We start from the raw sequence: 26,694 nt of genomic DNA on the forward strand, positions 1-26,694 counted from the left end.
AATGGGATGGGCAATGAGTCAGCTAGGAGAACTAAGGAGGAATCGCAGGACCAAGTTGAAGAAGGATCACAAAAAACCTGGGCTGTCACGTGAACAAGTTTTGGCTATTGAACCGCCTGGGGTTATCCCAGCACAGTGGAAGGAGATGGTTGATTATTGGTTCAATGAAAAAACTGAGGTACTGCTACTTTCTTTGTCTTACTCATGTTCATGGTAATTTAGTGAAGAGATGTTTTGATTTTTTTAAATTTTCTTTTTTTGATGGTAATGTGGTTGCAGACATTAAGTCTCAAAAACAAGGCGAGTCGAGACAAGCAAAAAGACATAGCAAGATGTGGGGCAAAAAGTTTTGCTCAAATTTCTGCTGAAATGGTAATAAGTAAACTTAGAATTCATAAATGCCTACATGATGTCCCCTGATATTTTGAGGTCAAATTTACCAACTTAATCTCATTTCATATGTTTTAGGAATAAGGATAAGTTAATTAAATTATAGGTTTTTTGGTAAGTAAAAAATGCAATACATAGCTTTATGCATCCTTGTAATATATAGAGATGACGTCGTTAATCCTCTTAATGTATACATCACCCATGGGTAATTTTACTAAGTCCAAACATTTTAGGTTACTCATGGGTAATTTGAGATGCGCATCTCAATCTTATCTCAAATAGAGTGTTATTATAGAAAGTCTATGATGCCTATTTTCTAACTCTCCATGTCATTTTTATTTTTAATCTCTTCATTTAACAACCCTATGTGTATTTGGAAGGTAGCTAAATCCTCTCATTATGTTACTACTCTCTCAGCTTTATCTTTATTTCAGTAACTTTGTTATGTTATGACTATCTCATTGTGGACTTGTGTTAATTGTGGCATAACAACATTATATAGTTAGTGTTTATTGTAATTATGTTTGTTCATCATATAGGCGAAAGATAAAGGGGCGGCAGTCGAACGCGCGGATGTATTTCAAAAAGTATACCGTACGAAAGATGGGGTTGCTGTTAGTGACTGTGTGCAAGATCAGATGGTAAGGACAATTTAATCGAATTGAATTTTAGTGTATTTTGTGTTTGTATTAATTCTGGTGTGTAATATGTTGTTTGGTTTTTGTGGGAAAACAGGATAGGATGGCAGCACTTTTGAATGAACAGGACATACGACTACACGGAGAGATTGGTAATAGAATCCTCTGGTCGAAGGACGACGCATATGCTCGGGTGATAGGTCTTGATGAGCGCCCAGGTCGTGTACGTGGGGTAGGCTTTGGGATCACCCCATCAGGAAGAAGTGCCAGAAATGCATCACAGTTTACCTCGACTACTACTCCATTGTCAAGCAGAACTCACGAAAGGATGTCAGACTTGGAGACGAGTCATGAAGAGCTAAGGGAGGCACTAGCTAAATCTAGGGAGGAACTAGCAATTTGTAGGGGGGAAGTAGCTCAATCCGAGGCGAGGCATAGGGAGGAAATGGCTGAAGCTGAGGCGAGGGCCCAAGCACGGATGGCTGAAATGATGGCGTCGATGAAAACCATGTTTGCTTCACTTAGCCAGGGGATACATAATTTGGGTCATTCTCAGGTACTAAACAAATTTTATTTAGCCAAGAACTTAATATCTTGCACACGCATTGGTATGTGATATTAATACGATGCCTTTAATATATTTTAGGATGACAGTGCTTGATGGGAATGGAACTGTGAATCCTGAGGTAAAACAAAATTTCTCTAAAAATTTCTCTACAAACAGTAGCCTTCATATAAACATACCATGCTATGATGGATAAAGTATTGCTGAACTTGATTGAATTCGAAGTTTTGACTAGGTTGTTTTAACGAATAGTTGAACTATTGCATAGTCTTCCTCTCATGTTACTCTTTGTATTTTTTTTTTTAATCCAAATGAGCTCTCTCCCTCATAACATTATTCTCCCAAATTGCTACATTGTGAGGCCTTTTGATACAACTGTGCATCTAAGCATTGCGGAATTACAATTTCAAATTCATGTTTAGAGTATTATGTATTGGGGGCAAAAATTTGGCAAATTTAACTCCCGCCAGAATAATTTGTGCAGACTTATTTTGAAGTGGACAACAAAGCAAACTGGTTGCTGCCTGTGGCTGTTTGAGAGCAATTTAGAATGTACAAAAATCATTTTGGTATATTTTTTGTGATGTACAAAAATCCTTGTGATGTAGGAATGCGAACTTGTGTATTTCCTTTGTGATGTTCATGAAACTTGTGATGTTCATGAAACTTGTGATGTTTATTTTGGAACTTGTGATCTCGGGATGTAATGACGTTTATGCAACTTGTTTATTTTCTTTTTGATTTATATGGAACTTGTGATGTAGGAATGGGAAGTTGTTTAATTCCCTTGTGATGTTTACGGAACTTGTGACCCCAAGGATGTATTGACGTTTATGGAACTTGTTTATTTTCTTTTTGATGTATATGGAACTTGTGATGTAGGAATGGGAAGTTGTTTAGATCCCTTGTGATGTTTATGGAACTTGTGATATAGGAATGGGTGATCGTTTAATTCCCTTGTGATGTAATGACGTTTATGGAACTTGTTTATTTTTTGTTTGATGTATATGGAAATTGTGATGTGGGAATGGAAGTTGTTTAATTCCCTTGTGATGTTTATGGAATATGTGATTCTTGGGATGTAATAAGTTGTGAAAGAAGGGAGTTGTGTGTATAGCAGGAAGGTGTGTGTATAACAGGAAGTTCAGAAAGCAGAGAAAAAAAATTAAAAAAAAAAAAAAAACCTATAGCCGCGTTTTAAAAAACGCGGCTATAGCATGATAAATGTTGCTGGGAAATAGCTATAGCCGCGTTTCTTAGAAACGCCGCTATAGGTTCCATTTCAGCTGCGTTTCAAACGCGGCTACAGACGTCGTATTCAGCTTGTTTGGAATACCTATAGCCGCGTTTTTAAAAACGCGGCTATAGGTTCGCAACCATAGCCGCGTTTGAAACGCAGCTCGAAGCTGTCCTGGAGCCGCGTTTTTAGTAAACGCGGCTATAGGTAAAATCCTATAGCCGCGTTTTTAGTAAACGCGGCTATAGGTCGAATCCTATAGCCGGGGTTAGAAAACGCGGCTCCAGGTCCGGTTTTAGCCGCGTTTTCAAAATACGCGGCTATAGGCTTTGAGCCGCGGGCTTTAGGCCGCGTTTACAAACGCGGCTAAAAGCCTAAAGCCGCGTTTTTAGGGTCTTAAGCTGCGTTTTTCAAACGCAGCTTTAGACCCTTTTTTTTGTAGTGAGTACATTAGCTTTTAAGTTTTGTTCTTTTGATAATCTATCACTAAAAGATAAATCACGCATTTTATAATTTGATAGTTTCAGACTTTTAGCTGAATTGCATTACTCATTTCTCTTACATGCTTTTTTTTTTACCTTAAAAAAGTTCTAAATCATAATATGATTGTCTATTATCTAATATTACAAATCTATCTTGAAAAGACAATTTCTCTCTGTAAAGTTGCATAATTCTTCATTTCAATTTAGATTTTTTTAATCTATTATGATATAGATTTTTACAGTAAGCTTGAATGTGGTGTGAGAAGAGAGGACAAGCTCATCTTTTTCAGTCATTGTTCACTAAAAAGGGATAAAAAATTTGACATCATACGTTAATCAAAGTCAACATATAACAGGAGATGTGAGGTATTTGAATAATGGAAGAAAATAAAGGAGAAATGAGTGAAGTATTTTGGTTAGTCCTAGAAATGAGTGAAGTATTTTAGCACTACTATACAATTTTTTTTTGGTAGTAAATTTTATAATCTATAATAAGAATTCGCTAATTAGGTGTTTAAGCTCCTGTAAGGTAGGACTGCCAGGTACATGTTGCAAAGTTAGCTGGAGCCATGCAACGGGGAAATTTATGTTGGGCTCATAAGCCCCTTAAAACACAATAGACTTGCATGAAATATCAAGTACCTAACAACAAATTTCATGTATAAAACATGTTTCCATAAAACAAAATAATAAATTTTATTCTTTCTAAGAAATTAATTAGTAGTTAACACCATTTTATATTCCAGGATATTATGAGAAATATTAATGTAAAAAAAGAAAAAAAAATTAGTAACTTCTTTTAAAACATGAGAAAGATATTTACAGTTCATTGTACTTTTGTTCAAATCTATTTCACACTTATTCATAATTTTATATAATCCAGATTTAGGTTGATGTGATATTTCTATTTAATTTTCTTGACCTATGCAGTTATTTGTTCAAGCCTTGGGGCATTGTTTCTGTTCACTATTATATGGTGCTTGTACAGAATGATAAAGAAAAGAAACAAAATCAAGCTCAAGAAAAAATTCTTCAAAAAGAATGGTGGTTTATTATTACAACAACAATTATCCTCAAATGACAACAATGTCCAAAATACAAAATTATTCAATTCGAAGGAGTTGAAAAATGCGACCAATCATTTTAACAAAAACAGAATACTTGGTAAAGGTGGGCAAAGTACAGTTTATAAAGGAATGTTAGCTGATGGAAGAATTGTGGCAATTAAAAAGTGTAACACAGTGGATAAGGGGAATATTGAAAAATTCATTAATGAGATTATCATTCTTTCCCAAATCAACCATAGAAATGTGGTCAAATTGCTTGGGTGGTGTTTAGAGACAGAAGTTCCTTTGTTAGTTTATGAATTTATTCCCAATGGGACACTTTTTCAGTACATTCATGAAGAGAATGAAGAGTTTCCATTACTAACATGGGATATGCGCTTAAGAATTGCCACAGAAGTTGCAGGAGCTCTTTCTTACTTACACTCGGTAGCTTCACTACCCATTTACCATCGAGATATAAAATCTTCAAACATACTCCTCGATGACAAATATAGAGTAAAAGTAGCAGACTTTGGAACTTCAAGATCAGTGGCCATTGACCAAAGTCATGTAACCACACTAGTATATGGTACTTTTGGGTACTTGGATCCAGAATACTTTCAAACAAGCCAATTTACAGAAAAAAGTGACGTTTATAGTTTTGGAGTAGTCCTTGTTGAGCTTTTAACTGGAAAAAAGCCAGTTTTTTTAACAAGGTCACAAGAAGATCTAAGTTTATCTACATATTTCATTCATTCAGTAAAAGAGAACCGTCTCTTTGACATACTTGATACTCAAGTAAGGAAGGATGGTAATAAACATGAAGTCATGGCAATAGCTAATCTTGCACAAAGATGTTTGCACTTGTATGGAAAGAAACGACCTACAATGACGGAGATCATGATGGAGTTAGAGGGAGTTCAAAAAATTTCCCCTGCTCAACCAAATTTTGAAGAGCTTGATTATGTTAGAAATGAAGAAATGGGGCCTTGGAATGACATTTCTATTTTATCAAGCTCAAGTTTAGAAATAGGTGAACCTTCATCATCATTTGTCCTTCCACTTTTATCTCACATTGATTAATAAACTATCTGTTTTGGCACTTTTTTTCCCCTTGTTGTAAACTATTATAGCTTCTTTTAGGCTTGTGGACAATATACCAGTAAATGTATAGGTTCATTTTGAAATATTGGGTAAGAAATTATGTTATGAGTCATATTTGGGGAATTAGGTTCAATTATAAGAACAAATAGAATAGGTAGTTTAGACCCTAGTTGTGTATTATGCAGTAGATTAATTAATTGTATACCAACATGCACCATATCATAAAGCAATAAATGCACAATATAGAGATGAAGGAGAAAACTAATGGAGAACACTCCAAAAGGAAAACCACTACGAGAGAATTCTTCCCCAACAAGATGTCCATTATAAACAAGAAAAGTTTTAATTGTTGACAACCAAGCGCAAGCTAGAAAACCCCAACATCATACTCCAAGGGTTTTAATGATGAATTTTTTGAAGATAGGTGAGACAATGTATGTGTGAGAGACAAAATGTCAATCCCTCTTTCTCACGATCCATCTTGTGTGTGCATTGCTTTCACTAATTGCACTCGTGGTGGTAGTGTGCAGAATGTGAGTGTTTGGAGTCGCTATCAATCATTGGGATTTATTAAAGGTGTGGTTGATCACCTAAATTTTAAAAAGTGGGTTTTTCCAAATTTAGTTTCTATAACCAAATAAGATAAACGTTGTTTGGAGCTAGAAAATAGGTTGGGGGGTTAGATTATGCGTGGTGAAGGTGTTAAGCACTCCACTATGCCCTACCATAGTCAATACCATAATTTTGATTATCCCTTAAAAATATGTGCAATGCAAAATATAAAAAAGTATACTTTCTCCCATGATATCTTGCATACATTGAGAATAATAAATGTGTTTAAATATTTATGGTTTTGATCTTAAAGGAAGAAATGGTTTTACCTTAAAACCTTTTTGAGAGTCCTGTGACTTGCAAGAATTAATGTTGAAAAAAACTAAAAATCTGAATGTTTCCCATGTTATGATGGGAAGTCCTAACCATCCTCAAGATCCCATCATTCTGTTGTGGATAATGTGGTTCTTCGATTGATGAGGTTTGAATCAAGTGATTACACAAAGGGGAGCCTCCTTCATGATTTCATTAGTTGATGGGATTTTTGAAAAAGGGGAAACCTTAAAATTGGAATTAAAATAGAATTAATAAAAAAATTTCTACTTTGAAAAGAGAGTTTTGGAAGATCAAAATTTTTTAATGAGATAGGATTTTGGCAACATAATTACTTTAAAAAGAGAGTTTTGGAAGATCAGATTTTTTGTTTTTTAATGGAGACCAGGAAATCAATTTTAAGACAAGATTTTGGCAACATAATTGCTTTTTATTTTATTTTATTTTTTTTTTTTTATAAAAAAAAAGAGTTTTTGAAAACTTGATTTTTAATGGAAAATCAGGAAACCAGGGTTAAGACATAATTTTGGCAGCATAGTTGTAGAATTTCATCATTGGCTAAAGAGATCATGAGAAAGGGGAGGATGCACGTATGCAAGACTATAATGTTACAGAGGGGTATAAGAGTGTACCTGGCCAGTATCTATCCATCAACATGACAATATTTAAATATATGTTATGTATGCATGGTCATGTCGTAGTGAGGTGGAATTTGGATAGCATACCTGCTTAAGGCAATACTCTATCATGGCTAAATAGCAGCATAACAACATGACGATCAAATCAGTGTAAAGCAAAAGCATTGTGGTGGATAGAATGTAAATATAATTTTGACAAAGTTCGAGTAGAGTGCCAGCAGTTTGGTGAGTGGTATCTTTACAAATTTTTGGTAACATCTTTTGATTGATAGAGTGAGGAAAATTGCCCCTGCACTTCATGCAATGTGATTGGATTGGCTCCTGTCCAGTTGGCTCCCAAGCCCAAGGCCTAACCCTCACCCATTCAATGCAGTATTATTGATGATAGATGTTTAATCTTGCTCTGCAATTTAAATTGCATATTAAATTCTACTGCCATTCTGCCAACCCTTGAAGTAGCTGCAGAAAATATTTAAATCATTCTTAGAGAACCCATTATTGTGTCTGAACAATTGGAACTTGGTGGAAGCACAAAACAATGGGTTATTCTATAGCAAGAGCATTGCACATAACCTATTTGTTGGGTATACACATGTGAGTGAAGTCCCACATTGAATAATGATGAGAAGAACGAGTAGGTAATATAACATAATTGAGCATATGTTCATTAGGCTTAGGTCTTTTAAGTTAAATTGTGTGTACAAAAAAGAAGGTTAAATTAAAATTTCACCCACTACAAAAAAGAAAAAGAAAAAGAAGTCAATAGTATTTTCAGATTAGAAAAAATATAACCTGATGGGAATGACGATGCTACATCTCAGAGACGAAGATAACATTGATGACGAAGGAAGCATCCTTGACGAAGTCCTCTGGAACAACGAAGAAGGCTATCATCACTGACGAAGGCAGGGAATCATTCAATGTAGTCAATCAATGGCCTAAGCGGTTATGGAATCAACCCAGCAGACCGTTGGGAACCTCTTAAAAGTCTCATTACTGGACCAGGGACGTTACTTGAGAAAGCATTAACCACCCCAACGGCTAGCCCCCAAAGCCGCAGGTATAAAGCTCTCTCAGAATCAACAAAAGGGACGATAGATATACAAACACACCTGAAAAAGCATTTCTCATTACCCTGATACTTTGTTATTTCCTCAAAGTTCTCTTATACTGACTTTGGCATTGGAGACGTTGTGGCAGGCACCACACCGGTGTCCACCTTAAGGGAGCTACCTTGCCAGTTTCACAGCGACACCGACGAAGATACGGCCCCATCTGGACGAACCTACAAGACTGACGATTTGCACTTCATCAGTTTGGCACCATCTGTGGGGACGACTATTTCTAGATTCATATCTGAAAACGTAGTTCCCATCAACCCTCTGCATCCAGATGGAATCCAACCCCGACTCAGCAGCCTTGGCCCAACAAGTCCAGGCCCTTACAGCTACCATTGAAGAACTCACCAAACAGAACCAGGAAATGAAGTTGCGGCTCCGGTAGGTTCAACAAGCTCAACAGGAAGAGAACAGGTCCAAGGGTAACATGGAGGAAGAAGGGGATAGTCAACGGAGGGAAACCTCCCGAAGACCAGCAACTCCAGACGAACAGAACTCAGATCTTCTTCGAGAAATGAGGAAAGAGATGGATGAACTAAGGAGCGCTATCAAAGAGAAGACGGACCGAAGCGTAGACAAAATGATAAGAGCTACGGATTCGCCATTCACTGCTGCAGTACTTGAATGCCCCGTGCCATCGAAGTTTCGCCTGCCTCAGTTAGAGCCATTCGACGGACTCAAGGACCCCCAGGATCATCTTAATACCTTTAAGACGACTCTAGGTCTTCAGCAACCACCTGACGAGATATTGTGTCGCTCCTTCCCGACAACTCTCAAAGGAGCTGCAAGAGAATGGTTTACTAAGTTGCCAAACTCGTCCATAGACAATTTCGATCAGCTGAGCAGTGCCTTCCTACGCCACTTCATAGGGGGACAGCGCCCAAGGAAGCCAGTAGATTACTTACTCACCATAAGGCAGGGAGAGAAGGAGACCCTGAGGTCATATGTCAAGCGATTCACCCGGGAAACTCTGGAGGTAGACGAAGCTGATGACAAGGTACAACTGACGACCTTTAAAGCAGGGTTGAGATCTAGAGACCTCGTGGCCTCCCTTGCAAAGAACCCTCTGAAGACAATGGCGGAGATGCTCCTGAAGGCACAAAAGTACATGAACGCGGAAGATGCCCTGGCTGCCATAAAAGATACCGAGAGGCCAAGAGACAAGGTCAAGAGGGAAGATGACCGTAGGGGGCAAAAGCGAGACAGACCAGAACGTCGGAACAATGACGGGAATAGGAGGAAGGACGATAAAAATTCTCGGATGGTAAAATTTACTCCCTTGGTTATGGCTGTTGACAAAATTTTCACGCAGATCAAGGACGAGCACTACCTCAAATGGCCTAGGCCATTACACTCATCCCCCAGCTTACGTAACAAGAGCAAGTACTGCCGGTTCCATAGAGACCACGGCCACAACACAGAAGATTGCAGAGATCTGAAGGAGCAAATAGAGGAATTAATACGGAAAGGGAAGTTGCAGAAGTATGTAAAGAAAGGAGAATATAGCAAGTTTAGAGACGACAACAGGACCCAGCATGAATCCTTCACTCGGGATGACGACCATCCGCCACAGCCTCCACGTAAGGTGATCGGGGAGATAAACACGATCACAGGAGGACCATTCTCAGGAGGTTCATTCAGATCACTCAAAAAAGCATACCATAGACAGGTGAACAGCGTCCACACCATGCCTCCGTCCAAGCACCGACGAACATACCAGGACATGTCCTTCACTGAAGGAGACGCCAGGGGAGTAAAGCAGCCCCACAACGATCCCCTGGTCATAGTGCTGAATATAGAAGGGTTCAATACCAAAAGGATCCTTGTTGATAACGGGAGCTCAGCGGATATCATCTATTTCCCGGCCTTCTAGCAGCTGAGATTAGATCCAAAAAGGCTTCGCCCTTTTGACTCTCTACTCGTTAGCTTCAGTGGAGACAGGGTTTACCCCAGGGGCATAGTGACACTGGCGGTGATGGCAGGGACCTACCCAGTGCAGTTAACCAAACAAGTAGACTTCCTGGTGGTAGATTGTCCCTCGTCCTACAATGTCATCATCGGGAGACCCACCCTCAACAAGTGGAAGGCGGCAACGTCAATCTACTGTTTGAAGGTGAAATTCCCGACGGACAACGGCGTGGGTGAAGTTAAAGGTGATCAAGTCCTGGCAAGGGAATGCTATCAGGCTGTACTGGCAGGAAAGGAAAACTACACGTGGACGATTGAAGAGAAAGAGGAAGACGGGATGGAGACCTTGGAAACAGTGGAATTGGTAGAAGGAAATGCGGGCAAGACGACCAAGATAGGGACGACGCTAAGCCTCGAGATGAGAACAAGACTCATAAAGTTCCTTAAAGAGAACCTAGAGGTCTTTGCTTGGAGTCACGAGGACATGCCAGGCATATCTCCAGAAGTTATCCAGTATAGGCTGAATGTGGACCCCACCAAGAAGCCCGTTCAACAACGACAAAGAACCTTCGCCCCAGAGCGAGATCAGGCAGTTGCAGAAGAAGTAACCAAACTCTTGACGGCAGGATTCATCCGGGAAGTATATTATCCTGAATGGCTCTCCAACGTCGTCCTGGTAAAGAAAGCAAACGGAAAGTGGAGAATGTGTGTAGACTTCACCGATCTGAACAAAGCATGCCCAAAGGACAGCTTCCCTCTACCAAGGATAGACTAGCTCATAGACTCCACCACTGGACACAAGTTGCTGACGTTCATGGACGCCTTCTCAGGGTACAACCAGATAAAGATGGCTGAAGAAGACCAGGAGAGGACGGCCTTCGTCACAAGTCAAGGACTCTATTGTTACAAGGTGATGCCTTTTGGGCTGAAAAATGCTGGAGCTACGTACCAGAGAATGGTAAACAAAATGTTCAGCCAATAGATTGGCAGGAACATAGAGGTGTACGTGGACGATATGCTCGTCAAGAGCAAGGAAGAGCTCACACATCTGGACGACCTAGAGGAAACTTTTGCAACCCTCAAAAAACACCAGATGAAGTTGAATCCAAGCAAGTGTGCCTTTGGGGTAGCTTCGGGGAAGTTCTTGGGATTCATGGTGTCCCAAAGAGGAATAGAAGCAAATCCAGAGAAAGTACGAGCTATCATTGACATGGCCTCACCCAAAACCATCAAGGATGTTCAAAAACTCACAGGAAGAATAGCAGCTTTAAACAGGTTCGTCTCTAGGGCCACAGACAAATGCCTGCCCTTCTTTAAGACACTGAAGCAGGCTTTTGATTGGACCGACGAGTGCGAAGCGGCTTTCCAAGAGCTGAAGCAATACCTGAGCAGTCCGCCTCTCCTAAGCCCGTCCAAAGAGGGAGAGAACCTATACCTGTACCTGGCGGTGTCAGCTTCGGCAGTAAGCGCATCTTTAATTAGAGAAGAGGGCAAGAAGCAACTCCCGGTTTACTACGTCAGCCAAGCTCTCCAAGGGGCTGAATCCAGGTACCCAAGGATCGAAAAGATTGCGTTTGCACTAATAGTGGCCTCGCGCAAGCTCAGGCAATATTTCCAGTCAAATCCTATTCTCGTGATGACGGACCAACCAATCAAGAAGTCAATGAGCCAGCCAGAAGCAGCAGGAAGAATGGTCCAGTGGGCAATTGAACTTAGTCAATTTGACATCGAGTACCACCCCAGAACAGCGATCAAGGCACAAGCTCTGGCGGACTTCATCGTCGAATTCACGTCCCCTGACGGAGACATGATTACCGACGACACAGATAAACTAATAATACAGACTGATGGTTCGTCAGCCCAAAAGAAGGGGGGAGTAGGGGTCATCATAACCACTCCCGACGGAGAAGTGCTGAAATATGGGGTCCAACTAAGGTTCCCAGCCACCAACAATGAAGCTGAATACGAAGGAATACTGACGGGACTGAGGCTTGGGAAAGCACTTGATGCCAAGAATTTGTTGATCCAAAGTGATTCAAAGCTAGTGATTGGACAGATCAGGGGAGAATACGAGGCAAAAGAAGAAAGAATGCAGAAGTACCTCAAGTTGGCAAGACAGCTAGCTCAGGAGTTCGATACGGTGGAGTTCGTACAAATCCCAAGAAGTCAGAATATGGGGGGGCTGACGAAGTATCAAAGCTAGCGTCATCAAAGGAAGAAGGGACTGGCACGGACCTGGCGATGGAAGTTCAAAAACACCCTAGTATCGACGAAGTTGCAACCTTCGCCATCCAGAGCACTGATACCTGGATGACGTCCATAATGTCCTTCCTCCAGGACGGGCACCTACCTCAAAACACAGAAGAAGCCAGAAAGATCAAGAAGAGGGCAGCCAGATTCATGATCCTGAATGACGTCTTGTACAAGAGAGGCTTCTCTATGCCCTACTTGAAGTGCGTCGACGAGGAAGAGGCCAAATACATCCTTGAGGAGGTACACGGAGGAATTTGCGGCAATCATGCCGGCTCCAGATCCCTAGTAAGCAAAGTGGTAAGGGCAGGATATTTTTGGCCAACCATGCAGGTAGACGCCGCTGAGATCGTCAGGAGGTGCGACAAATGCCAACGATACGAGAATGTACAGCGGCTTCCGGCAGAGAAAATGACGACCATAGCATCCCCATGGCCATTTGCACAATGGGGAATCGATATCGTCGGTCCTCTGCCTCAAGGTAAAGGTCAGGTAAAATTCCTTCTCGTTGCTATTGACTATTTCACGAAATGGGTTGAAGCGGAGGCCATAGCAACGATCACGGAGGCTTGGGTCCAGAACTTTGTGTGGAAGAACATAATCTGCAGGTTCGGGATTCCCTCGACGATCATATCAGACAATGGAAGGCAGTTCGACAGTCAAGGCTTCAGGGAATTCTGCTCAAGCCTTGGGATCAGAAATCAGTTCTCATCTCCAGGGCACCTTGAGGCGAACGGACAGACAGAAGTGACGAACAGGACGCTATTGAAAATTATCAAAACCAAGCTGGACGAAGCAAAAGGTGCGTGGCCAGAAGAACTACCCAACGTCCTGTGGGCCTACAGAACCACGGCCAGAACCCCGACAGGAGAGACACCCTTCAAGCTTACTTATGGCACAGAAGCAGTAATCCCAGTAGAGGTTGGGGTAACTAGCATCAGGCGAGGGACTTACACAGAAGGACTCAATCACGACGAATTGTGACTCAACCTGGACTGCCTGGACGAAGTAAGAGACAACGCATCTAGTAGGATGAAAAAGTATCAAAAAAAGATGGTCGAATATTACAACAAGAGGGTCAAACTCAGGCGACTGGACATAGGGGACCTCGTCCTGCGTAAGGTCACCACAGCAACTAAAGACCCTACTCAAGGAAAATTGGGCCCTACATGGGAGGGGCCTTACCGCGTCACTCACTACTCAAGACAAGGAAGTTACCATCTGGAAACCCTGGACGGAAAGAAACTCCCGCGGCCATGGAACATTGAGCATTTAAAGAAATATCATGAGTAAATGTAATTGACGAATGCATTCGTTCTTAAGATTAATAAAAGAATTACTCTTCTGGTGTCTTTGTGTAGGCAGTACTGGTCAACCATAAGGCCCATAAAAAGTTAAAGTAACAAGATTCCGCCTTGATGGATGTAAGTTACTAAAGATAACCCCAGGAGTATAAAAAGCCAAAGTAACAAGATTCCGCCTTGACGGATGTAAGTTACTGACGACCCACCTATTGGGTATGAATCTCAAAGTAACAAGATTCCGCATTGACGGATGTAAGTTACTGACGACCCACGTAATGGGTATAAACAACTAAGTAACAAGATTCCGCCTTGACGGATGTAAGTTACAGACGACCCACGTAATGGGTATAAACAACTAAGTAACAAGATTCCGCCTTGACGGATGTAAGTTACTGACGAAGACCCCATGGTGATAAAAAGTTAAGTGACTATGTTCCGCCTGGACGGACATAAACCCATAGCAAATACAAGTGACAAAAGCCCTCGTGACGAATTCACATAAAGGGGAAAGGAGAAAAGGGGAAAAGCCATACATCAAATCTAAACAACACTCAAAATGCGCTCAAGATCGTCAAAACAGTTAGCAAACGGACGACGAATAAACATGGCCCAAGATCGTCAAAATAAGCAATCTACTAAGGGTAAGCATGCCACAATTTAACCCATAACCACTGGGTGATTAACATCGTTTCCAAAATAAATGATTGTTCTGAAATAAGATAAAAAAAAAAAAAAGAAAAAGAAAAAGGGGCCCAAAACAAAGAAGGGCATCCACCAAAGATACAACAAAAAAGAAAAATTTTCTAAGTGCTAAGATCAGGCGTCAACGGCAGCGTCCTCAAAAGTAGGTGTGTCGGTGGCAGGCTCTGGAGCATCACTCTCTGGGGCAGAAGATTGAGCCGCTTCGTCCAAGGCCATCTCCTTGTCTACTTCCTCCAGATCTAAGCTCTCCATGTTCACCCCAGATGGATGCTTGACGAGATATCTCCTAAGAAGCTCGAAGCCCTTAAAATACCAACTGAAGAGTACAGTATTGTACTCGTCAGTGGTCTGGAAAGCCTCCACCGACCTGGCAACGATGGTTGCAAGCTTCTCCTTGGCTGAAAGAAGTTGCTCATCCTTCTCTTGAGTCAGCTGGCGTTCAACCCGGAGGTCGTCTCCCAGTACTTTAACCTTCTCCTTCAACGAGGTTGCCTCGTCCATGGAGGTTATCAGGTTCTTTTTCAGATCAGAGTTCTCTTTCTTCAGGGCCTCCATCCGCGTTGTCAGAGATGCCACCTTGGCCTCTTGAGTAAGATACTCGGTGGTAATATGGAGGCTCTCTCCCAACACCTGAAAGAAGTTGTAGAGTCGTCAGCAAAAAAAAAAAAAAAAAAAAAAAAAAAAAAAAAAAGAAGAAGTGAAAAGGGAAAATATGGAAGAACTCCGTACCTGGACGAGCTTATGGACATGACGAGAAGCGACGTCGTTCAAAGACATGTCTGAAAGAGCCTTTAGGTCCGCCGAAGTGACGACCTCGTGAGCCCTGTCCACGGCCAACCTTTCGTCATCCCATATTGTGGATGGACGAATATCAGCCTTCTCCTTCTCCTTCCCTTTGTCAGCCAGGCGCTTCCTTTTGGACCCGGGAGTAGCGATCTCCTCTATTGACACCGTTGGAGAGGCAGTTCTCGTCGTCTCAGGAGCTGCAAGAGGAATGACACTAAAGGGAGTGGGAGTAGGGCCCGTCTCGGTCACACGCACAACCTTCTTCCCCAGATTGGACAGTGGTTCGTCCTTCTTCGATCTCATTTTTGCGTACATGTCCTTGTTAAATTTTGTCGTCATCTCTGCAAGAAGAAATTGCTTATCAAAATGCTTAAGCACACAAGAAGAATCAGCACTGACGAGGATAATACTTACTTTTTTTGCCTTCAATTCCAAGATGACGAAGGACGTAAGGAGACGGGTCGGGACCTAGGTTGTAAAATGCAAGAGACCGGGAGTCAACCAGTTCGTCCCAGCTCTCGATCGTCTCAGCGTACCCGATCGCAATCTCGATGTGTTCCTTATACCGGCTCTTAAGCCCAGGCCGTCTCTTAGCTGTGCCAAACAAAGGAACAAAGAAGTTAGCAAAACTAGAACCTCAAAGGTGGCGAAAGTAAACGACGGGGAGAAAATACTGACGCACCTAAGGTCGGGGTTCCCCACCGACGGAGCAACCTCGGGATATCACCCTAATCACTGCTGGATTGAGTCTCGAAGTCGTCCCCAGACACAAAGAAAAAGCGCGACTTCCAATACCTGAAGGACGAGGGCAAGCCCTTGACGATCCTAGTCTTTCTCTCCCAAGGGACTAACTCATAATACCCCCACTCCTTGGATTCTTTCAAACGATACAAGTAAGTAAGCTCAGCCATCCTGATCATATCCCCGTTGGAGGCCAACCATATTTGCATACAGTTGATCACGATCCTCCACAAGTTAGGCATGAGCTGCCCGGGGGCGATACCAAAGTGATCTAAAAGTTCCATCAGGAACGGGTGGACGGGGAATCTAAGCCCGCAGGTAAAAGTTGACTTGTAAAAACATACTTCACCTGGGAAAAAGTGGCAGGCCCTATCTTCTTCCCTAGGTAGACGAACACGAACCCTAGACGGAAATTGAAACCTATCCTTGAACCTATTTACGGTTTCGGCGTCCAGACCACAAACCTCTCCAAGGGCGTAAAAAGCCCTAACCTCCCGAAGGCCAAAGACGGCTGTATCCCCTTCAGCCTGGCCACCACTAGATGACAGCCCAGTTTCAAGGTCACTGGACCTAACCTCAGACATTGACCCTCTCCTTGCTAAACCCTCGAACCAATTTAGTGATTGACGAAGCAAGGGCAACAAATCGCCCATAACCACGCTCAAACAATTGCCCACAAACACAAAATTTTCTAAAAACGGATAAGTACCCAAAGACCCCCCTAGACACGCAAAAAGGAAGGAAATCGATGGGCAAGCTATCCTAACCTCCAAACTATCAACCATGGAAATGCAGAAATCAAAGGGCAGTGAAATGCGGTACAAACTAAATCCCCAAAAAAGGAAAACAGAGACCAACAACAGAAGAGAAATAGAAGGAAACACATAATCAGAAATTATGCTGCAGTAAAAGAAAAAGAAAGAAGTAAAAGGAAAGAGAAACGTACCTCTAATGGCGGAAACAACAAAAGCACAGTGCAAGGTGATTCGGAGAAGAAAGGAGGTCTCAGAGTATCACTGAGGAATTTTTGTGTCTTTGCTCTCTGAAAAGTGAAAGAAAAATCAAAAAGAGAAGTTTTAAACTTAGGCCAAAAAAGCGATTGGAAAACCAGCGGGAAACCCAAGGGTCGTACCATTAATTCCCCAGATCACCTCATGCCACGTGGCCATGATTGCGTGTAGCGCCGCCACTAAGCATTAAAAGCGGAACAGAACCCCAAGAGTCACAAGAAAAACTTTTCATCTTCTGTGATCGTCACGACACGTCACCGACGACCCCAGAACCTGGGGGGCAACTGATGGGAATGACGATGCTACATCTCAGAGACGAAGATAACATTAATGACGAAGGAAGCATCCTTGACAAAGTCCTCTGGAACAACGAAGAAGGCTATCATCACTGACGAAGGCAGGGAATCATTCAATGCAGTCAATCAATGGCTTGAGCGGTTACGGAATCAACCCAGCAGACCGTTGGGAACCTCTTAAAAGTCTCATTACTGGACCAGGGACGTTACTTGAGAAAGCATTAACCACCCCAATGGCTAGCCCCCAAAGCCACAGGTATAAAGCTCTCTCAGAATCAACAAAAGGGACGATAGATATACAAACACACCTAAAAAAGCATTTCTCATTACCCTGATACTCTGTTATTTCCTCAAAGTTCTCTTATACTGACTTTGGCATCGGAGACGTTGTGGTAGGCACCACACCGGTGTCCACCTTAAGGGAGCTACCTTGCCAGTTTCACAGCGACACCGACGAAGATACGGCCCCATCTGGACAAACCTACAAGACTGACGATTTGCACTTCATCATAACTCATTCAAATTCAACCCACTACCAAAAAAAGAAAGAAAAAAGTTTCATTAAAATTCCACCCACTACAAAAAAAAAAAAAAAAAAAAAAAAGAGATTTGGGTGCTTAGGGCACCTCTCTTTTGGGTAATTGTGTGAAGTCGTCACTTATTGTTTATAAAAAATAGGAAAAAATGAAATACAACTCACATGTCCAAAAATACCTCAAATTCATTAATTGATTATACAAATACAACTTGGTAGAATAACTTTACAATGCCTTGGTCCTAAATACAATCTATGTAAAAATTACAAAGCTTTGATCCTAGTTACAATTTACCAAAACAAAAGATAAAACACTAGTCTGCTATCCAAAAACCTAAGTTCGGGGGCTAGGTTACGAAATGGGAAGGTGTTAGGCACCCATTTCGCTCAGATGGAGTTTGGTCCTCTAAACTCTAAATGACCATTATATACCCTTTCAAAAGATGCATGACATTACAATGATATATTAAAAATCCCTAAATTCAAAATTAATTCACTCTTTGAAAATCCAAAATTTGCAATTTTTATTTAAGAAGAAAGCCATTTTTATTATAGAAAATTCAAATTTGCATTTAATGAAAATACATACTAGTTTTTTATTCAGAAAATTTTTTAGATCTGTATTTAATGAAAATACAAATCTATTTTTGTTTTGGAAAAATTTCAGAAAAATTTTCAGATCTGTTTTTGTTTTGAAAAAAACTTCAGAAAAATTTTCAAATATGTATTTAATGAAAATAAAGATCTGTATTTTTTTTTTTTTCAAAAAATTTCAGAAAAATTTTCAGATCTATATTTAACGAAAATACAAATCTATTTTTGTTTTGAAAAAAACTTCAAAAAAAATTTTAGATCTGTATTTAATGAAAATGTAGATCTGTTTTTTTTTTTTTTTTTGGGGGGGGGGGAATTTCAAAAAAAAATTTCAAATTTGTATTTAGTGAAAATACAGATCTATTTTTGTTTTGAAAAAAATTCAAAAAAATTTTCAGATCTGTATTTAGTGAAAATACAGATCTGTGTTTGTTTTAAAAAAGGGTTATAGTGATTAATTGTAGATTTTGAAATTACAGAAGAATTAAATCATAAACATGTTAATCAACTAAAGACAATCCAACTAAACATGTGAACATGGCATATATAAATTGTGAGTAAGATCATACTGATAATGACATCAAACACATATTCATAAAAAATATGCAATGAACAACAAAAATATATCAATTAAGAGAAAAGAAAAATAAACACAAGAACGAAATTAAATACCTACTTGCATGAATATACCCTTCAATGGAAGAATACTTTAGAAATCAAAGAAATTTTCACTTCTTTGAGATCTAAAATATTTTACTTACAAAAAAAAAGTTCTTAAAGCCAAGATTTCCAGAACGTCTTTAACGTAAGGGGAGCAAAGAAGTAAGAAAAGGAAGGGCCTGATGTCTGATCTTTCTTCTCTATTTATAGAGGTTGGATGCTTGAAAAATAAGCTAAATCAGATTAGGTATGAATTAGGATGCGTCGTTATCCCCAAAAATTCGAAAAAGATAGGTTTTATCTTAATTAGAAGGTTCCCAGGCCGGGCCTCAAATTTGTGCCAATCAGCACTTGGGATGTGCCGATCGGCATTCCAAGAGTGCCGACTGGCCCTTTTGGATGCAGAACCCCTCTTCCAATTTTGGTTTGATTTGGACTCTTTTTTGAGAATTTTTGAGTCGGGAATTGCAGCTAGACGCATTTTTTTAATTCATATTCTAAAATTAATCCCTTTTATCTTGATAATCAGGTCTTAATTTTAAATGCACCCATGTGTTTGCATAGGTTACATACTAGTTTATATAAAATGAGAAATCATTACATATTTTAGAAATTTATGGCTTAAAAAATGTGTAATAATGGTTTAGAATCTAATTTGTAATGGTTTCTCATCTATACTATATATATAAGAGGATTCTCTTCTTTCAACTAGACTTTTATATGGTTCAAAAGTACCCTCATAACAAATTTCATTTTTAATTCAAAAAGAGAATTCCTAAAATTTAGGATTTTTTTCCTTCACCTTTAAAAAAAAATTTATACTTACTGCTTATCTCTAAAGTTTTTGAATTTTATTTTTTTGAAAAATAAAAAAATGAGCTATACTTAGATACAATACTTAGGTGTTATTTCTTAATTTCCCATTTTAAAATTCTGCTATGTGAATTTTTTCTCATGGGATGGAAGTGTATTTTTTTAATTAAGTAGCCACATGGCTAAATCTTAAGAGGGGAACTTTAGGAATAGCAGCTAAGATATTGTACTTAAGTTTTGTCTATAAAAATATATTTCTGAATTATAATAAATGCAAATTATTAACCTTTACTCAAAAAAATAGAAGGGCCTATGAGCATGCGCATGAGTGCATGCTCAGAGGCTAGTTTTATATAAATATATGATTTAGAATCTAATTGGATCTAGATTCTTTAGTTTTTGCATTCAATAATTCACTTGCTACAAAAATGAAAAAAATTAGATAAGACACATGGCGAAAAATTGAACTCCAATTAAAATTCAATTTAGAATCTAATTGAATTTAGACTCTTTGATTTTGCACCTAATAATTCACTTGACACACAAATTTAAAAATTAAATGAGACATGTGACACAAAATTAGACTCCAATTTAAAATTTGATTAGATTTTCTCTAAACTTTAGCTCTCTCTCTCTATATATATATATCTTGAAAAGACAATTTCTCTCTATAAAGTTGCATAATTCTTCATTTCAATTTAGATTTTTGAATCTATTATAGTATAGATTTTTATAGTAAGGTAGGACTGCTAGGTCATGTTGCAAAGTTAGCTAAAGCCATGCAACGGGGAAATTTTTCTTGGGCTCATAACTCATAAGCCCCTTAAAACAAAATAGACTTGCATGAAAAATCAAGTACCTAACAATAACTTTTATGTATAATTTTTTTTTAATGGAAAACCCATGATGGGTATTATTCATTAATCAAATAAGAGGAGCTACATCTTGAGCACATGCGAGCTCAATAAGATTAGGAGTTTCCTCCAGCCATACTACTAAGTCCCCAATTTGTTTGGCAAATTGGGCTAAGATATGGGCAGGCTTGTTGCCTTGCCTCTTTACATGGGATAAGTGAACAAAACGAAAACTACCAACTTGCACTGAGTAATCTGCTTCTTCCTTTCCTTGAAGAATCTTGCATAGGTGATTGGAGTCTGTCTCAAAGGTAACCTCTCTAAAGCCCATATCCCATATAAACTGGATAGATGTCTCCATAGCTTTTGCTTTAGTTGCTAAGGCATCCAAGGGAGTGTGTATCTTCTTGCTCATGGCTACCATTACCTGACCTTTTTCATCTCTGATTAGCACCCCTAACCCTGTCATTTTAGTTGCTGAGAAAGTGCCTCCATCCATGTTGACCTTATACCTGTTAGCACTCGGTGGGTTCCATTGAACCACTTCATCTGGTTGCTAAGAGGTGGGTTACTCGTTGGCTGCTATGTAATCCTCCACCAGTGTTAATGCTGATTTAATGATGTTGAGCCCTGGTCTTCTTGAGCCTCCATGTCTCACTACATTACGATTCTTCCATATATCCCAGTAGATGGTTATAGTCTTTTCCAGCAGACTAGGGACTACCCCACTCAAAGGATATCTGCCAAGCCACATATATGAATGATAGGCCAAAAACGAATTGATCCCTTGTGATAAATTAACCAATTAATTTAGCCAAGTGAATTAATTAAGTTAATTAACATGCAAACACATGGTAGCACAAACAAATCACCAATTAAACTAAGTATGCAACGGAAAATAAATTGACACAGTGATTTGTTTATGAATGGGGAAAACTTACAAGGCAAAAATCCCACTAGGTGATTTTAAGGTCACTATTCTCGAAATTCTACTATTATCACAACAAGCTGTTACAAGTAAAGGAATCCCAGTACCTTATACCAACCTACAGTTGAACCCTTACCCCAATATCTAATTGGACTTGTTCTGTAGTAACAATTTCTCCTTTCGATGCACGGCTCTCAGTACGTGACTAACCAATTGCGCGAATCTTAGTACGTGACTTCAATCATCAACTAGAGAAGGTTGTTGGCTGCAAAGTTCTTTAGTTCATTCCAACGATGAAGATCAAGAAGATGCTTGGTCATAAAACCCTACGGTGCACAAACACAGTAACTTCTTCACAAGAATGATGAACTAGGGTTGTGTACACTTTGACGGCCCTTAAAATAATCCTTTTATATGTCTAGGGTTGTGAGAAAAGAAAGCCCAAACACATAATCATGGATTAGAGTCAAAACATAACTAAAATTCTGTTTTTCATAAACCTCGACAGATACCCTATTTGTCAAGCTGCTGTCGAGCCATAGAGTTGAACAACTCTTTAAGCTTGATAGATGGCTAGTTGTCAAGCTTTGATGAAAAACACTTTTTCAGCTTATTTCTTGGACAGACTTGCATGGCTTTAACACTTGATCTTGAAACACAGTTTCTTGAAGTATTAAACACATCCTAAATCTACCCAATTACAAGTAAAGTGCGTTTTGTTAAAGGATTAGCCAATTACATAAAATAGTGACATATATTTCTAACAAGTGAATCACATATGTCCTAACAGTGAAGTCCTAATTCTTCTAAATGGTGAAGGGAAAAGATAGTTTGCTATTGCTCCAAATCTCCATTGCTTTCTCACAGAGCTAGAACATATGGTAGCATATCTCAAGTTCCCTACCATAGTTGTCACATAGGTCTTTGGAGATTATGTGTCTTCTTATCAGATTGTCCTTTGTTGCTAAGATATTTTGGCATGCTCTCCGAGCAAAGTTCTGTATTTTGTTTGGGGTCTTCATTCTCCAAATCTTTTTCCAAATGAGCTTCATTTTCGAATCATTTGAAACTGATCCTGTGGTTCCTTTCTCCTTATCTTCTCTGATTAGCCTGTAAGCACTACTAACTGTGAACTTACCGTTGTTGGTTGTTGCCCAAAATCTCTTGTCTGTCTGAGGTATTGCACTCAAAGGAATACTCAAGATTTCTTCCACCTAATGTGGTAGGAAAACCTCATGGAGTAACTCTTCCTTACATGCTCCTAGTTCACTAACCTTAGCCTTCTTATGCAAGACACGGGTTGGGGATACCACTCTGTACATGTGTGGTGATGGGAGTCATTTGTCATGCCATATACTAATGCATTCCCCATTACTCACTCTTCATTTCATGCCTTTTTTCACCGTGTCCTGGCTTGCCATGATGCTTCGCCAAGCATACGAGGGCTGTTGGCACAAAACTGCATCCATAAATTCACGATTCGGGAAGTATTTAGCCTTGAAAACTTTATAGAATAAGGAATTCTGGTGTGTTTGCAGCCTCCATCCCTGTTTAGCCAATAGTGCTAGGTTGAAGTTGCTTAGGTCCTTAAAACCCGTGCCTCCTTTTTCTTTTGGTTCGCACAATTTTCCCTAACTCATCCAAGCCATTTTCTTTTCCTCCTTTTGCCCCCACCAAAATTGGGTCACCATGTTGGTTAGATCTTCACAAATGGAACTTGGGGGCTTAAATCAGCTCATGGTGTATGTTGGGATTGCTTGGGCTACAGCTTTTATCAATACTTCTTTTTCAGCTGCTAAAAGAAGTTTCTCTTTCCATCCGGGTAATTTTTTAGCCACTTTCTCCTTCAAGTGAGCAAAAGTGTTGGTTTTGGACCTTCCAATGAGAGAAGGAAGGCCTAGGTAAGTCTCGTCTTGCTTGATGACCTAAGCACCAAAGAGGGTCTTTATTGCTTCCTAAATTACTGGATCTGTGTTTCGACTAAAAAATAGGGAGGTTTTCTACTTGTTTAATAGCTGTCTCGAGCTGTCCTCATACACCTTGAGGATTCTCATGATTTCCTCACCTTCCCCAACCATTGCTCGCCTAAAAATTAGACTATCATTGGCAAAGAATAGATGGGAGATTTTAGGCCTATTCTGACATGCTGAGATGTCTTTTAAGTGACAGCATTGCATTGACCAGTGGAGGAGCAAATAAACCCTCGACACATAGTAAGAATAGGTATGGCGACAACGGATCTCCCTAGTGCAGCCCCCAAGTAGGTGTGATGTGCCCTTAAGGACAACCATTCAATTTGATCGCATATGTCACAGTAGAGATGCAATGCATTACCAAGGTCACCCATCTCACTAAAATCCCCAGCTTCAACATGATCTTTTCTAAGCAAATCCTTTCCACCTGTCATAGGCCTTGCTCATGTCTAGTTTCAAGGCCAATTCCCTTTTCTTGCCTTGTTGCTTTTGGTGTATGTGAAACATTGTCTCCGAAGCAACCAGGATATTATCCGTGATTAAGCGTCCAAACAAGAAGGCATTTTGGTTCTCACACACTAACTCCGGGAGGATAATATTCAACCTGTTCACCAATGTTTTAAAGGCTAGTTTGTATGCCACATTGCATAGGCTTATTGGGCGATACTTAGTCACCTGTCTTGGATTTTTAACTTTTGGGATCAACACAATGTGAGTTTCATTGAAATTAGGGGGTGTGATTCCACAATTTAAAAAATCCAACATAGTTTTAATTGTTACCATGCCTATTGTGGACTAGAATTGCTGGTAGAAAAAGGGGGGCATCTCATCAGGGCCAGGTGCTGTGATGGGGAACATTTGCTTTAGGGCTCTCTCTATCTCAATTGCCTTGAACTCTTTTGTTAATGAGGAGTTCATCTGGTCTGTCACGTTGGTATGAACTGCATTAAGAGGTTCTTCACTTACTATTGGGTTTGTAGAGGTAAAGAGGGTTTTATAGTAGTCCTCAAACATTTTATCAATCACTTTTCCATCCTCATACCACACTCCTTCACTTTCTTACACTCCAAAAATTGTGTTCCTTTGAATCCTGCTAGATGCTTTGGTGTGGAAAAATGCAGTGTTCCTATCTCCTTTTTGCAACCATGTAATGTGGGTTCTCTGATGCCACATCGACTCCTCAATGTCCAGCATCCTATTCAAATCCTGTCTTATGCTCTGTAATTCATTCATGGTTCTCGTGCTCCCCATCTGACATTCCAGCACCTGGAGTAGATTTCGCAAGGATGTGATTTTCTTTCCCACATGACTAAAGTGTGTTTTATTCTATAAGGTAAGTGATGCTCTTAACTTCTGCCATACAACTTGTAAACGTTAGACCCAAACCTTGATATAGTCCCTTATCCCAAACTGTAGACACTACCTCAGCACATGACGCATCTTGGAGCCACATTGTTTCGAAACGAAAAGGCTTGGCTCTTGGGCGTGATTTCCTTCTAGGGGGAGGCAATGGTTCGAGGCGGAGTTGGGAATGTGGTGAATTTGGTGTCTGGGGAAGTAGGGAGCCCAATTCGTAGAGACCAGAGCTCCGTCTTAACACTCTCATATCCATCCTTGGTCACCTAAACTTCGTGCCCATGTGTGATCTTGACCCATGTACCCCAAATCTCACAAATGACGTTTGTTTATTACCTCACAGAAAGCTTCCATCTACCTTACTGAGCGTTTGCTGCCACCCTCGTTCTCCTTGCTATGCATCAGCTCATTGAAATCTCCCATACAAACCAATAGAAGAGAACTGCTACTAGCAAGTCTGTCGAGGTGAAGCCATGATTCCTCCCTCTTGTTAGTATTTGGATGACTATAGAACCCTGTAGATCTCCACCGTTGGGAGTCCAATGCAAACCCAATAATGGCATTTATGTGGTAATCTGAGTAGGTTTGTATTGCCACATCAACACCTCTTCTCCACAGTAGAGCTAAACCCCTACTCCTTCCATTACTCGGCACAATTAGTCCCTGCGACTGATCCAACTTCTCCTTTATTTCATTCATCTTAGATACAAAACGTTTCGTCTCCATAAGAAAAATCAAAATGGGATCTTCTGAAGTCACTACCTTCACCAGAGCACGAACTATTCGGTGGTTCCCAAGCTCCTGACAGTTTCAAGTTAGGTAACTCATTGATCTCAGCAGGGCTGTGTCACAGCCTTTGCTGATCCCATATGTTTAGCCATTAGCTGGCTTAGTGCCAAAACTTCTACCTTTTTCTCAGTCATAGAAATACCTGGGATTTTGGATGAAAGGGGGATGTGGAGAGAGTCTGCCTTGGAGATAGCGGAGGTGGTTGTGTCTTATTTTGAGAAGTTATATAGGACTTCCAATCCTGATAAGATTGCAGAAGTTGTTGAAGCTATTGATCCTAAAGTTTCAGCCGAAATGAACCAAAGTTTGATCAAGCAATTTACAAGAGAGGAGGTTGAGGCAGCCCTGAAGCAGATGCATCCGTCCAAATCTCCCAGCCTAGATGGTATGCCTGCTCTATTTTATCAAAATTATTGGGATATTGTGGGTAGTGATGTAGTGTGCATGGTTTTAAATGTTTTGAATTCCAATATGTCTATGGCAGATTTAAATAAAACTTACATTACTCTTATCCCAAAAATTAACAATCCAGCTTAAATGACAAACTTTAGACCGCTTAGTTTGTGCAATGTGATTTATAAAATTATTTCGAAAGTCCTAGCTAACCGTCTTAAATTAGTCCTCCCTCAAATAATATCTGAAAATCAGAGTGCCTTTCTTTCTGAAAGGCTTATAACGGATAATGTTCTTATAGCCTTTGAGCTCATGCATTATTTGGATCACAAAAAAGAGGGAAAGGATTGCTACATGGCAATCAAATTGGACATGAGCAAGGCTTATGATAGGGTGGAATGGGGCTTCATTGAGCAGGTGATGGTTAAATTAGGCTTTCATGATAGCTGGATTTGTCTAATTATGCGGTGTATAACTTTTGTGTCCTATTCTGTGCTTATTAACGGGGTAGCTTTTGGAAATATTATTCCCTCGAGGGGTCTTCGTCAAGGAGATCCCCTATCCCCTTACTTATTTTTACTATGTGCAGATGGTTTTTCCTCGCTTATTAGTAAAGCTGTTAGGAATCAAATGTTGAGTGGCTTGTCCATTTGTAGAGGTGGTCCTAAAATTTCACATCTCTTTTTTGCGGACGACAGC

The 26,694-nt window shown here is 40.1% G+C and overlaps 1 protein-coding gene across 5 annotated transcripts in view; it reads left to right on the forward strand.

The window, feature by feature from the left end:
• Nucleotides 1-26,694, forward strand: part of LOC126725674 (wall-associated receptor kinase-like 8) — a 212,175-nt gene that overhangs the window by 146,808 nt on the left and 38,673 nt on the right. For 3 of the 5 annotated variants that reach the window (XM_050430497.1, XM_050430505.1, XM_050430501.1), the window contains one exon: nt 4,243-5,460. The exons of 1 other annotated variant lie outside the window; for it this stretch is intronic. In XM_050430497.1, coding sequence (XP_050286454.1) covers nt 4,243-5,441 — 1,199 coding nt within the window. In that variant the 3' untranslated portion in view covers nt 5,442-5,460. Of the gene's footprint in view, nt 1-4,242; nt 5,461-26,694 lie in introns of those variants that run through there. One more of the 5 variants, XM_050430499.1, reaches the window with a different exon arrangement.

The sequence above is a fragment of the Quercus robur genome, chromosome 5 (genome assembly GCF_932294415.1).
Source record: "Quercus robur chromosome 5, dhQueRobu3.1, whole genome shotgun sequence".
Classification (NCBI taxonomy): Eukaryota; Viridiplantae; Streptophyta; class Magnoliopsida; order Fagales; family Fagaceae; genus Quercus; species Quercus robur.